The 14799-nt window shown below is 41.7% G+C and overlaps 2 protein-coding genes across 5 annotated transcripts in view; one reads left to right on the plus strand and one right to left on the minus strand.

The window, feature by feature from the left end:
* Positions 1–4880, minus strand: part of MET (MET proto-oncogene, receptor tyrosine kinase) — a 113664-nt gene extending 108784 nt beyond the window's left edge. Inside the window, exons 1-2 of one of the 4 annotated variants that reach the window (XM_086691879.1) lie at positions 4772–4880; positions 4030–4176 (exon numbers count right to left, since the gene is read on the minus strand). The gene's annotated coding sequence lies outside the window, so the exon portion shown is untranslated. Of the gene's footprint in view, positions 1–3918; positions 3942–4029; positions 4557–4771 lie in introns of those variants that run through there. The other 3 variants (XM_086691873.1, XM_025929591.2, XM_086691891.1) reach the window with 3 other exon arrangements.
* On the plus strand, positions 1038–13800 carry LOC147583098 (putative uncharacterized protein MGC34800). The gene is made up of 4 exons (XM_086681861.1): positions 1038–1084; positions 2778–2838; positions 4024–4913; positions 13407–13800. Exons 1-3 carry the CDS (start codon positions 1038–1040, stop codon positions 4852–4854), a joined length of 939 nt encoding a protein of 312 aa, XP_086537987.1. The 3' UTR covers positions 4855–4913; positions 13407–13800.
* The last annotated feature ends 999 nt before the right edge of the window (positions 13801–14799 follow it).

Genomic DNA, 14799 nt, shown 5'->3' on the forward strand with positions numbered 1-14799 from the left:
CTACTGAATTTTTCAATTACCACTCCATCCCCTTATGCTTGACAGTCCCCACTCCACTTCCTTGCAGCTCTTATCACCACATCACAAATACATTTTTATTTATGTATTTTATTTATTGTTTGCCTTCCTCAATATAGAACAGAGTATTATACTGTTAGAGATCTTAGTCTGTTTTATTCTCTACTGCTATGCCAGAGTCTTGAATTATGGCTGGTAGGTGCTCAGTAAATTATCCTGAATGTCTAAGTCCTCAATCACATTCTTAGAGTATAGGAACCTGGCTTTCTATACCAAACGTGGGGTATGAACTCACAACCCTCAAATCAAGAGTCACATGCTCTATCGACTAAGCCAGTGAGGTGCCCCTACAGGCCCTTAATATGAATTCTATGGTTCCCTATAGCTACATAATTTATTACAGAAATTAAAAACTACATAAGTAACCTGCATAAATATACTTGTGCAAATTTACACAATCATAGAAGAAATATGTATACCTGGATATGCAATTAGTTAGCTGGGGTTTTTTTCCCCACTGTTCTCACACCTCCTGCTACAAATGCCACACGTGTGATTTTTCTCTCAATTACATTTTACAGCTTATAAAAACACTTTCTTCATTTTGTCCTCCGAAAAGCAAAGGATCTGTAGTAAGATTTTACTGGATGTTTTTATTGAAACAAATCCCAAGGGGAAAATACTAAACTGTTAAACACAGCTGAAGAGATATCTGAGAATGGGCTTTCTGATAGTAGGACAGATTACAAAATTACTCACAGCTCTTTATCTGATAACAGGAGCAGAACGCCCCACACAAATGAATAAAGGCTTTTTCTGGTATCTTTACTACAAAAAGAGAAAGAGCAAAAAAGAGCATTTGAGAAATAGAAGGTGAGAAAAACTCCAGAAATTAGAAATGTTACATTCATCACTTATCACTAACCTAAGAATCCTAAACTATGCTTCAGTGGAAAATGCTTCAAATAGTTAACCTTAATGATGGCTGGGCAGAAGCTATGTGGTGCAGTCAGGATAGCATGGAGGCTAGGCTCAAACACAGTGTCCTTGCCTATAGCAAGGAGAGGTTAGTATGTTGATATCAGCCTCGTCTATTTTGTAAGGTTGTTGTAGTCTCAAAAAGAGAACATGCTCAGAAATAGCTTGAAAATTCTAAGAAGTCTTTAAATTCCAATCTTTTGTTGTTTTTTTTTTTTAAAGAAGTCTATAATTTAGTAGTAAATGGGATGATTTCTAATGTCATTTTCATGTTATGTCCCCTTAATAATTATGGATCTTGGTTCCATTTTATATGTTATTTATCTGAATATCTAGATTATAAACTCTTCAAGGGCAGAGATTTCATTTCTCCCTTTGAAAAAAATGTTTCTTTAGTATCAAACACATACGACGCTCAACATATAGTTCTTAGCTATTTTTGGTGAGGCAAATGTAAGCCTGGCAGCAATTCAGTGCCTGTTAAGAAAAGAGAATCAAAGTGATCCTAAATTGACATTAGTCAGTATATTTATCATCCATTACTAAGAGGTTACTATTTATTTTGCATAGAGCAAAGCCCTTGAGGAAACTGCCCTGAGGGCTCTATGTCAAAGATACCAGTTTCAACATACACCAGGGAGGTAAAAGGAGGTTAATTTCCTGGTACGTGAGATTCTTCAAATTTTCTTCCCTTAAGGCAGCACAGTTAGGAAATCTGGTATCCCATTAACAAGCACAGCAGCCTGAGGAAGTATTAGAGATGATGGAGAAAAGACAGCATTGCTGGCTCTGGTGCGCCTAATGACAGCAAAGAAGAAACCATGAAATCAGAGTGGAAAAATGGGGGTACAGAGGGTTTGGAAGCAACTCTGACCAAACCCAGAAGGGGTGAGGAGAAAGGGACAGAAAGATGGGAGGTGCTCTCAGAGTGTACAGAGTTGTGTATTCCTCATGGGTGTGTGGCCATAGGCACTGGTGCAGCCACCTAGAGAAAGGTGTTGTGTCCGAAAGGAATAATTCTTTTGAGTTATTCACTTTCTTTTGAGATGATTACATTTGAGAACAAGTTTATTTGAGGCTACTATATAGATTTGTAAAAGGAAAATTAGACCAATGCTATTTTGAATTATTATTTTTTTAACCAACGGCTAAGAAAATTGACTTTTCAAATGTATTTCTTAGTCTAACCCACATTAAAACAAATTTTAAAAATTTCAAGATTATAGTGGGACATATACTTAAATGGGAATTTATAAAATAAGTATATGTCTCCTGCTTAGAAAAGGGTCAATTTCCTTTTATTGTAGTTTTAAAAGTCATGAAAATATTACCAGCTTTCATACTGACTGGCTACGGTTAATCTTGTATATCTTTAGCATTCAAATAAACCTCACCCATTAATTCTGAAGGCATGGAGTGTATATATAATGTAAACCCCTCCTGTGATGTATTAAGAACAAAGCAATCTTTGAAAAAGTAATACTCAGCAGATCATCTTTTATATGCCATACAGTCCATCATGTTAAAATCAAAACATATTTAGGTTAATAATTATAGACTTATGCACCATTAAGTTTGAGATTTGAACAGATTTTCCAAAACACCAGTGTATTTTATAGGCACTCAAGACACATTTTTGTGTCTACACTACAAAAATGTCTTAGGAGTAATATAAATGTTACTGGTATTATTCAGCAGTTTAAAAAGAATGAACTTTGAATACGCCACAGTCTTGCAGTGTATGAGTGGAGCCACAGCACCTTACTTCTGTTCTATTACAGAAGTTTACATGTGAAAACAAATCCCAATAAGCTTAGAGCTCGAAAGGAAAGCTACGTACATGTAAGTAATCCAAGCACCACTTAACAGTTTACATAAAAACACAATTTATGTCCCAGTAGCACAGAGAAACATGATGTACAGCATTTTCAGACCATCTTCATGCAGAAAAAATGCATTAGTCAGCTATAATAGTTCAGCTATAAAGGAAAATAATGTTTTTCTGGATCCATTTGCATGGCAATGTCCATGTGTCTGGCTGATGAAAACGGCAGAATAAACCACCCAACTCTACAAAATGTGAACAGTCTTCTTAAAATTCAGTAGAGGGTCCATATAGTCTATATTCTCTGCAATGTGAGTTTTTACAATCCTCTCACGTTCATCGCCCATCTTAACCTGACAATTATAGTATCCTGATTATGTTGCTTAAGAGGGCTGACAATATTTCATTCAGCCCTAGAGCTCCTTTGAACATAAAACTGTGATAAGGTAAAATACACTGGGCAACTATTCATGCGTGAGCCACTGGAACTCTCTCCAACTGCCAAATTAGTAAATGGCCCTTTTAAAACATAGAAGGTATGAAATGGGAAACCAATCCATAGTCGGTGAAAATACTTTCATTGGAACTTAAATTATTGGATCAGTACCAGTACTAGCTAGACTGTCCGACCTCCGGTTATAATCTATTTCCCCGAATAAGATAGATGTCCTCCATATAGCCCCGGCAAAGAAATAAGTAAGGTACGATTGAAAATGATGGATCACAAGCCCTATGTGTTTGCCAGAAATGAAGAATTCAGATTTTCACAAACACACCTGCCCCTTGAAAGGATCCTCAAGCGTTATAGATAAAGCAGGGCTGGGAACAAGAAAAGCACTTGGCTCGAATCTCGCCTGCCGCATCACTCTGGGACATGGTGACCAAATCTCTTTTCTAAGAGCTGAGTCAGATCACCGCCTTGAAACTTGCCCGGCCATAACAGTCATACATCACCCCTTACTCCAGCGCCCCTCTCTCCCCTGAGTCATACAGGTGGCCGTCAGAAACAACCCCTTAAAACGAAAAGCTCCACTCTACTTTACACCTCTACCCCGCCACGTCCCTTCAGTTTCTGAAACCCCTAAACTCTTGCTCACCTCCCTGGTCTTGCCCCGCGGAACAGCACTCAGGTCTCTTAAGGGGAACAAAGAGCAGAACGCTGGGGCCGAGGGGTGGGGTGCGGGGTCTGGAGTGGGCTGTAGCTTTACCTCGAGGCGTCCAAGAACCGTGGAGAAGTCAGTCGCACAGAGACCACCCGCGTGCTCCGCGCCTCCCGGCTGCAGGTCAGCTGTCGCCCCGCATCTGGCTGGCGCCCTCCGCTGGGTTCCGCATCTGGTCACAAAGCGCTCGGGGCGCTGCAGGCAGCGAAAGCGTCCGGGTCACCTGCGGCGCGGCCGAGCCGAACGCCCGGTCTGCCACCCAGCCGAGCTCCCTCCGCCCCTTCTCACCCGCGCGCAACCGAGCCGGTGACTCAGCCGGGCAGTGGCGCGCGCGGCCCGCGGCGGCCCCGGGCGCGTCCCGGCGGGAAGCACGGGCAGGCGACCCGACCCAAGCGCTCGCCCGCCTGCCCGCCCCAACACGTGTCCGTCTACCTCGAGCGGGGTCGTCCGCCCGGTCCGCCGGTCCTAGGACCGCTGAGGTGGGGACTGGCACCACCCAGAGGGGGAAATCGGCCCCCGCCCTTCCTGCCGCCCGCGCGCCGCGCCTGGCCCCGCGGGGGTCGCGTTTCCTCCCACCCCTCCCCCGCCCCCGCCAAGGTGAAACTTTCTAGGTGGAGGAGAAGTTTTCTCGCCCTGGCCGCGAGATCTCAACTCCGCCAGCTCGGGCAGTTTGAAGTTAGCACAGCGGGAGATAAGCGAGTCCGAGTCTCCCCCTCCTGGTGCTCGCGCGGCGAGCGTCAGCCGACGCGCGGAACGCCCGGCGCGCCCACTCCGCGCACACTCCACGCACCCCACCCCGCGCGCTGCCGGCGGGAGAAGCGCGACGCTCTGTTGCCAGACTCTCCCACGGCTCCGTCAGCCGCTGGGCGCTGAGCGAGGTAGAGAAAGAGTTGGACACCACAGAGACAAGGAATTCATTGTTAGCGACGGAGGTAGGAGTGGATGGAGAATTGTCCCAATGATTTCGTTATGCAACGTTTATCCCCTGCTATATAATAACTTGGATCTCTGGGAGGAAGAACAACACAGGAGTTTAGCCCTGAGGAAACTTCAACTTCTTTCACTTTTTTTTTTCATAGCAGGAAACAGGCTGATTAAATAACTAGGCAAACAGCAATGAACAAGCAAAACGGAACAAAAGTTTAATTCTTGAACGTTGAAATCTTATGATTAAAAAAAAAAAAAAGGTTTGTGAGGCCTGGTGAATTGTATTAGGAATGTGTTAGGGTAAGTTTTTATACTTCATATGCCTGACTACCAAAATTGACATTAACCTTCAAGAGAATAAACACGCAAAGGTAACAGAATCTAAGGAACAGCACTGCCTGTTAGGTCTTAGTAGGTCTCCTTTCTGACTGGCCTAAGGGCTTGTCATATAATGGCATCTGTTGATTACTGAGTCACGGCACTAAACAACATTCACTGTGCAGGCTCAGGAATCATTTACTACAGAATGAAAAACAGAAAAGTAAAATAAGAATAGTTGTCATTTTCCTGAGAGCTTACTATGTGCCAGGCACTTTATCAGGGACTGCAGAAGCAGTTTCAATCCTCAAAAGTAATTACCTCACGATTCCCCAATTTTATGGAAAAAGGACTTTCCTATTACATCATACTAGAGCTCTGCATTGAACCATTTTGCAGATGAGGAACCTGAATGCCTAAGTTCCTGAGGGTCACATAACTGGTTAGTAAAAGAGGTGAGGTTAGAACCCAGCCCTCAAATCCCAGTCAGGTGTTCTTCACAGCATGCCAAAAGGCCGAAGCCTGGCAAGCTTACTGAAGATTTCCTGATATCACATGGCGTAATTTAAGTATGACTATGGTTATTGGTTATATAACCATATTGGTTATATGGTTGTTAAAGGCTAACCTATAGGTCACAGGGCACTGGTCCCATTTATGGACAGTTCAGTTATAGATTTGGGGTTCAGTACCAACTTTCAATAAAAGAGGAATAAACTAATGGATTCACACACACACACACACACACACACACACACACACACACACACAATTAGCCATAGTTGTCCAAAGAAATGACTAGAGTGTCGTTTCTGTTTCCTGGTTTCCATAGCAATATGTTAACTGGATATTTAGATTGCATTATATAGTTGCCTGAACAGGTTTTCTGAGTTTGTGTACCATGATAAAAACACAAAAGAAAAAAATTACAATTAAACTAGTAGAAAAGCCAATGCAAAATAGAAAATAGATTATAAACCTAAGTAATGTATTATGTATCTTCAGCACCAAAGTTTCCTAGTTCCTAGTTACTGACAAATTTCAATCCACTTTTGAAACTGTATTAAAAATTGTCATTTTGATTTATTAACCATGAGTAAGGAGGTAACATTTTATAAAAATAACATTTACTAGGAATAGCATCATAAAAGTATCTGAGTGTGTGGAAATAAAATAATTAGTTTTTACATACTACCCAGAGAGTTTCGATCAGGAGAAGGGTTAGAAGTCATTTCACATATTTGGAAATGGACAGAAGCAGATACTTTTAAAAGGCAATAAAAGTTCTAAAGTTCAATTTTCGTTTTGTGGCTAACTTCACTTGTTGCTGTTTAACTTTCCTTGGGTCCATGGCATGGGTGACACACTGTATGATGGAGTTCTTTTGGTATTTTCCTAATCAAACCAAACTCCTGTGGCCAATACTGTTGGCTGGCTAAGCCAGCACCTGTTCCCAACCAGATATTCCTTTGCCTGCCTCCACTCCTGGGGTTAGAAAGGAGAAATACTTGCTTTCCCAGACTCCTTTGCAGCCAGACATGGCCATATGATATCATTCTGGTAATGAAATTACGCTAAAGTCTGTTGGGGACTTCTGGGAAAGAGTTTAATTTCCCGATTAAAGAGATCTGATAAGCTTGCCACCCCTTCCCACTTCTTGCTTTCTTGATTTCATATATAATGCCCAGCCGAGAAGTAGTCATCTTGTGACCATGTGAAGTTGGCTCTGGCATTGCTGAGCTATGGCACTAATACCAGTAGACCCCTGCTTCCAGATTTGTTATTTTTTGGCAAAATGCTTGTTCCAGACACTGTTAGCCAGGATTTCCAACACCTGGAGTCCAAAGCATTCAAAACTGATATATTCTCAAATGGGGAACAAGACATCTCCAAGACTGAGTTTGGAATAGTAGTTAAGAGTGTGGGTTTTAGGGGGTGCCTGGTTGGCTTAGTTAGTAGAGCATGTGACTCTTGATCTCAGGGTGGTGAGTTTGAGTGGAGCCTACTTAAAAAAAAAAAAAAAAGAGTGTGGATTCTAGAGTCAGAAAGCCTTGGATTTCAGTCTCAGTTCTGCTGCTTGATACTTGTCTAACTATAGGCTGGTGGCTTAAACTGTGCCTTATCTGTAAAATGAGGATAGTAATAGGGTTTGTGAGGATGAAATGAAGAGCTATTAAGTAAAGCACATGGAATAGTGTCTGATGAAATATAAATTCTTGAAAGGCCTGAGCCATCCCTACCCACGTATTCGTGGATAACACACAGTGCTAAACTATAAACAGGACCCCATCTCTTAACTCCGAGATGGGCCTAATGGTAGCCATGGACAAGACTGAGAGGAACAGTGATGTCCTGCTCTAAACATGCCACATCCTTTCTGCTCTCCCTTCAAAACATTAAAATGTGGATCTTCAAAGGTTCTCTTTAAGTTCATTCACATGATACTGTATTTGAAATAAAAATGAAAGCAGTCTTCTTAGAGCAAGGCTTCACACTGGCAACCTGTGGAGGGTAGGAACCACAGACATGCACAGGCCCACAGAATATTTTTTAGCAGTTTGAATTGTGGTAGACAGAACATATGTTTTGCAGTTTGCCATCATCTTACCATCTTGTCTTGTAATGCATCCAGCCTACCTCTGATCTTGAGGTCACTTTCTCCTATAGGCATTAGGATTTGTGACTTCTGCTTTAGAGTATTTATTCTTGGATTCACTCACTCTGCTCTCCCTCCTTCCCCAGCCCCGTTGCCCCTGTTATTGTGCCTGTGGAAAATGTCCCCACAAAAGGACAAGAAGAATTCAGGTGACAGTTCCTCAACTCATTTTTGTAGGCAAATACAATTTGGGGATGTAGGACTCCTCTTACTTTTTAGAGATACCTCATGTACAATAGAATATCGAAGATTCTGAGGACTCATGTGGAAAACCACAACAGAAGAAAACAAAAACAAAAACATGCTTTCTTCCTCTTAACATCTTTAGTAACAGTTTTCTGTAAAATTGATAATAGGGAACACACTGTTGGAAACCTTGCCTTAGAGAAAGGAAATGCCAGGAGTGCTTGGGTGGCTCAGCTGGTTAAGCATAAGACTCTTGATTTCAGCTCAGGTCATGATCTCACAGTTGTGAGATCCATCCTGCGTAGGCTTGTGTGGGGACCCAGCTCAGGCTCCTTGCTTGGGGTGTTTAAGATTCTTTATCTCCCTCTCCCCTCTCCCTTGCTTGCATGCACATGTACCCACCTCTCTTAAAAAAAAAAAAAAAAAAAAAAAAAAAGGAAATGCCAGATACGAAGGGTTAGAACAGGGCACTTTCAATATGAACTGCTTTTATGTCAATTTGTATTGGTCATTTGTTTGTGGCTGGGCTCTCTAAAAATAAAACAGGCAATGTTAAGTTATCTAAAAATACGACTAAGCATATTCAATATTGAGGACAAGTACACAACTGCTAGGCTCTTGAAGCTACGAGTATGGTTTTACTCAGAAGCTTAGGAAATTGGACACAGAAAAAATGAAAAAAATCTGCCATCTCCAACAGGATGCTGCAGTTTTGTTACAGATTTGGCTCATTTTCACATCCAGCCTATTGCCTCTCTCCTAAAATCAAGTAAAGGCATAATGTATTTATCTCTCATATTAAATGTCTACCATGTATCAATCATGTGTTTGAGTTCTGCTTATGTCCTCCTAACAAAACTCCAGGAGAGGTATCATCCTTCTCAGTTTACATCCAGGGAAATGAGGCTCAGAGAGATCAGGTAACTTATCCAGGGTCATACCACTGACCTAAGTAAGGCTGTCTCTTTGCAGAGCTCTTGCACTTCCCATTGCAACTATTATAAATTGTCTCAGGGCCTCTGGTGAATGATGTAGTCATTTAACATGGAACAGCCGAACTTAAAGCTTCCTCCTATTTTCCTTTCTTCTCTGTACACAAAGTCAGCTGCAACTTAAGACATAGGTACCCCTCTGTTTGCTTCACTTTGAGGACTGGATATTGCCATGAGAAGAAAGGTGCTGGCACCACCTATGGTGTTCCATCTGTAAAGCACTGCACAGGCTGGGTGGAGCAAGCGTCCCCAGCAGTCAAGGTGGCCCAGGTGGTCGGCTGTAGGTACAGGACTGAAACCTCCCAAGTGTGAAAAGGAATTGTAATGCTCTTTCCCCAATGTTTCTGTTTTTACAACCCTTGAGCCCTCCTTTGGGGACCTAGGGAATGTGAGAGAGAAAGCAAAGCATCAAATGATAGAGTCAGGAGTCTTAAAAGAAGGTGTTTTGGAGAGTCACTGTCTTCTCAAGAGATGAAAAATAAAGGCAAAGGCTTTTAGAAGAAAGTCCCAGAAGGCTCTTACAATTCTTTCTGCTATCAATACTTCCCTCCCAGAAGTTGTATTAATTTTTTTTTTCTTTTGTCTTTTACCTTGTGGCAAATTGGTTAAAAAAAGCATTTTGGTGAAGAAAATGGGGAAAATCTTTCATTTTTATATAGCATTGTATAGCTCATTATTTCTCAATGAGCCTATCCATTTCCTCTCAATTTAAACTGTTTGAGGGGCGCCTGGGTGGCGCAGTCAGTTAAGCGTCCGACTTCAGCCAGGTCACGATCTCGCGGTCCGTGAGTTCGAGCCTCGCGTCAGGCTCTGGGCTGATGGCTCGGAGCCTGGAGCCTGTTTCCGATTCTGTGTCTCCCTCTCTCTCTGCCCCTCCCCCGTTCATGCTCTGTCTCTCTCTGTCCCAAAAATAAATAAAAAACGTTGAAAAAAAAATTTAAACTGTTTGGCACTAATAGAATGGATTAGCTCTTCTTGGGAAATAGTGCACTAAAAAAATAAACACGTTTCCTTCATTGATCAGCATTTATTTATGGATAGCCTTTTTTTTTTTTTTTTTTTTTTTTTTTTTAAATTTTTTTTTTTTTTCAACGTTTATTTATTTTTGAGACAGAGAGAGACAGAGCATGAACGGGGGAGGGGCAGAGAGAGAGGGAGACACAGAATCGGAAACCGGCTCCAGGCTCCGAGCCATCAGCCCAGAGCCTGACGCGGGGCTCGAACTCACGGACCGCGAGATCGTGACCTGGCTGAAGTCGGACGCTTAACCGACTGCGCCACCCAGGCGCCCCTATGGATAGCCTTTTAAAAATGCATATGTGAGTATGTGTGTTTGTGTAATTACTACAATGCCAGGTTTTACCACTAGATTATTGCTTTGGCACTTAACCCCAATGCATCAGTTTCTTCACCTATAAAAACAGTTTCAAAGTCTAATGAAACTATTTTTAAAAATTAAGTATCAAAGGGGTGCCTGGGTGGCTCAGTCGGCTAAGCGTCCGACTTCAGCTCAGGTCATGATCTCACAGTCCGTGAGTTCGAGCCCCGCGTCGGGCTCTGTGCTGACAGCTCAGAGCCTGGAGCCTGCTTCGGATTCTGTGTCTCTCTCTCTCTCTCTCTCTCTCTCTCTCTCTCTCTCTCTCTCTCCCCCTCTCCTGCTCATGCTCTGTCTTTCTCTGTCTCAATAAATAATAATAAAAAAAAACCATTTAAAAAAATTTAAAAAAATTAAGTATCAAACAAAATTTTTCTGAAACCAGTCCACTTGGAGCAAATACACCAGACAATTTACTAATTGTATTTTACAGAAAGAGACATTAACTTAGAAAGAAAGTATCCAGTATGCGGTTCTGATTAACTATTGCCTTATTGTATTGTATCCAAATATAAAATTCTTTTTTCTATTTCAGTAATTGATTGATTTAATAATCAACATAAGGATAGTATATTTACTATACTAGTAAATTAGGCACTTTAGAAGTGGCTACAAAATTCAACAGTTTAAGAGGGAATATATACATCTTAGCAGCATTTGAAAAATGATAGAATGAAAGGTTTGATTAGAATCACTGTGGGGCGCCTGGGTGGCTCAGTCGGTTAAGCGGCCGACTTCGGCTCAGGTCACGATCTCACACTCCGTGAGTTCGAGCCCCGCGTCGGGCTCTGTGCTGACCGCTCAGAGCCTGGAGCCTGTTTCAGATTCTGTGTCTCCCTCTCTCTGACCCTCCCCCATTCATGCTCTGTCTCTCTCTGTCTCAAAAATAAATAAACGTTAAAAAAAATTAAAAAAAAAAAAAAGAATCACTGTAACTATTAGAGGTAACTAATGTATTCTAAGGTATAACAAAAATGGTACCAACACCTTTGTATTGGCCAGATTTCAACCATTTAGCAACCTCAGTGTTTAAACATAATTACTATTGATATATGTACACAGAAGAAATGGCAGTAACTCTGGATTAACCTTGGTTTGTCAGCGAACAATTTAAAAAACTAAGATGGCAGACAAATTATGACCAGTCAAGGTTCATGTTCAGAAAGCCAGTGGTGATGCAAACTGCTTTGGACTTCCAGTTTGTTGGTCTACTATAAACATTCCTGCCTTTACTTACTTAAAAAAATCCGACCAAACTGTGCCCAAGAGGCAATTGCAAACTAACCTCTGACAGGACTGTCAGAGCCAATAAAATCATCCGCAAACTTTATGCTTATGTTGAAGGAACTTTCAAGGAGTGTGTAACCTGAATTAGAAAAGACATCTTTTTAGAGCTTTCCCTGAAGTGTCCGGGCCATCTGTTTTAGCACAGGCTCCCCATGTTAGAACTGTTATCAGGTACTTCTGGCTCTCCCATTGCTACTGTTAACAAATGGATTTGTCACCCCAAAGTTAAGAAAAACCAGATGTTTCCTTTGTTGTTCTATGTTCTGATGGCAGGTCAAGACCATGTTTAAACAGCACCAGTGAAATTGAGATTTAGAAATTTAGATCTTGTTCCTCTGGTCAATGAGGTCATATGATTTAGGGCCGTTTCAAGATTTAGACTGAATTTCAATATTTGGCCATCTACATTTATTGGATTACCTCCAAATTAATCAGTTCTCTATAAATATAAACCTATATTTTATGGGAATCATAATTTGTATGGAAGCAGTTATAAATATGGAATAAAATATTTAAACATGTCAGGTCTTATAATCCATCAATTAATTTCTTAACCAAATATTTATTGAGCCCCTACCATGTGCCAGGGAAGTGTTAGTGTCTGAAGCTACAAAGATGAATGAGATGTAGTCTTTACTGTTGAGGAATTTATAGTCCAGCATGAAAAACCAGCTTGTAAATCAGCAGACCCAGTACAATGAGACAAGTGCTAAACACTGTTAGGAGAGTATCACAGAGTAACTTTGGGGATCAGGGGGAGGTGAGGAAACATGGAAGACATTGCAAGGGAGGCCACATTTGAAACATATCTGAAAGGATGAGCAGGAATTTGCTAGGTGACTATATTTGCAAGGAGATTGAGGTGAGGAAATTAATTCATAGCAGAGACTAACAAAGTAGGTGAGGATCAGAATATGATGGATCTTGTATACTGCACCGAGAAAAACTGTATGATAGGTGATAAGGAGTCACTAAAGCATTTTAAGTAAAATAATTAGAATTTTACATTTTAGAAAGATCACTCTGGGGGCGCCTGGGTGGCGCAGTCGGTTAAGCGTCCGACTTCAGCCAGGTCACGATCTCGCGGTCCGTGAGTTCGAGCCCCACGTCCGGCTCTGGGCTGATGGCTCAGAGCCTGGAGCCTGTTTCTGATTCTGTGTCTCCCTCTCTCTCTGCCCCTCCCCCGTTCATGCTCTGTCTCTCTCTGTCCCAAAAATAAATAAACGTTGAAAAAAAATTTTTTTAAAAAAGAAAGATCACTCTGGTTTAATGGAACATTTGGAGCAGCAGTAGGTTAGACGTGGGGTGGCACAAGGGAAGGCTATTTCTTTAGTGCAGGGAAGCAATGTCATAAGGCAGGGACTGCCAGGATGCAGGGCAAGGAGGAAAGTTTGATAGATGCCTAGGATATGGAACATACAGGACCACTTAGAGGTTATAGAAATTGAGTGATACTCAGAAAGCTTCTTTTTGTTTTATTTGTCTTTGGTTGTTTAATGGAAGTCTAGCACACAATGATGTATTCATTTTGGATTTACTGAGTTTGAGGTGGAGTATTTACATGTCCCTGCACAATGAGTTGTTAGAGGTCTGGTAGTTGAGTCAAAATACCAGCATGCCACATTATTGTGTTGTCTCATGTTGAGAGCTGCATTTTTCACTCTCCTTCTCCATGGAATTTCAGTTTGGAGTTGGCCCACAGGAAAGCTGTGTGTGTTCTGGAAGGCACAAGAGAAGCAGCCGTCATTATATTCTGAAGGTTATCACTGGATGCAGAGGTGCTGCTGAGTCCCAGTTTATTTGCTCTTCTCTCCTTCCTGATGCTGGCCTTACCAAAAGTGACTAGATCTCCACCAGACACTTTGCTGACAACTCACAGAGGTGGCAGCCATGAAGAGCCAACAACTTTCCATAGACTTCGTGGTCTCACATTCTGGCTTCCAGAGCTCCCTGCAAATTGTGAGTCATTTGTGACTTTTCCCCTTCCCTTCAACAACATTTTTTTGGATCTGTATCTTCCCAGCTCTTCTCACAATTGCGTAAGTCGTAAGTCATATCGTACATTTCTTCTTCTCTATGACTCCTGGTGGTTCTGCTTCTCTGATTGAATTTTTTTAAAGCTATAACCAAAGTGTATTTTCAAACAGAGCTCCTTAAAAACCCTACATTTTATACTCAAAACTTTTATCAGTTGGAATTGTTTTCATTTTGAGAGTCTTTTTTCCCCCTGACTTCCTGATAGTGATTATTGGTGCAGGATGATGATCTTAATGTGTCCAAATAGGAGAAATTGTCAGGATAGCTAAGAGGGATTTCAAGAAACTTCAATATTTGGTTTTTATGCTGTTGAAAGAAGTCATTATTATTGCTTATATGTGAACATTTTAATATAATATAGTGCTCTAGAACTATTTGGGCCAGAGAGAACTAGGCATAAAAGATCTCAAGTGCCTTGGACACAGGCAGAAAGGACGAGGGCAGATTGTGGCAGGAAAAGAGGTTTTCCTCCTGCTGGCAGGTGGAACAGTTCTTGGGGTGTAGTGTGTGGGATGTAGGCTCTTACTGAAAGAGTAGCTGTGGAACAGAGGGTACTGATGCAGTCAGTACAATGAGGATCTTGCCATGAACAGGTCAAGAACAGAAGTGAGTAGAAGGAACTATCTGGAACTCCAAAGTAAGCATGTGGGTTACTCTTCTTGGGCCATTTCTGCCCTCGGAAGAAGGTGGAGTTTAACTCTAAGGATGATAATAAAGAGGTACTGACTTTGTTGTTAGCATTGGGAAATGAGACTTGACCCAGAAAGGTGTGTGCCCTGGCAAGTACTTTCTTGTTTTTGTTCTGCTTTCTGCCTTTCTTCTAAAGCCAGCAAAGGAGAACATGGGTGTCTCCCACTCCAAGAAGAGAATGGCAAAAAGGGCAGTTTTGGCAGCCTGGCCAGAAAAAGCAGTAGTATTGGCTTTGTTTATTCCTTCAGTGGAAATAGCTTTCTTTCTTATAGTTGCATGGCAAACTCAAAGTCCCAGCCTAATTTCAGAAGGCTTCTATGACTGGCCCTCTCCCACCCCACCCTATCCCA

The sequence above is a fragment of the Puma concolor genome, chromosome A2 (assembly GCF_028749965.1).
Source record: "Puma concolor isolate L17-30 chromosome A2, mPumCon1.1.hap2, whole genome shotgun sequence".
NCBI lineage: Eukaryota > Metazoa > Chordata > Mammalia > Carnivora > Felidae > Puma > Puma concolor.

Excerpts from the sequence above, each read along its gene's own strand:
- LOC147583098 (XM_086681861.1), top strand. The coding sequence starts at position 1,038 with ATGGAGGCTAGGCTCAAACACAGTGTCCTTGCCTATAGCAAGGAGAG. Across the intron at positions 1,085-2,777 it reads CTTGCCTATAGCAAGGAGAG|AAGTTTACATGTGAAAACAA; the intron begins GTTAGTATGTTG and ends GTTCTATTACAG. Across the intron at positions 2,839-4,023 it reads GAAAGGAAAGCTACGTACAT|CTTTACCTCGAGGCGTCCAA; the intron begins GTAAGTAATCCA and ends AGTGGGCTGTAG.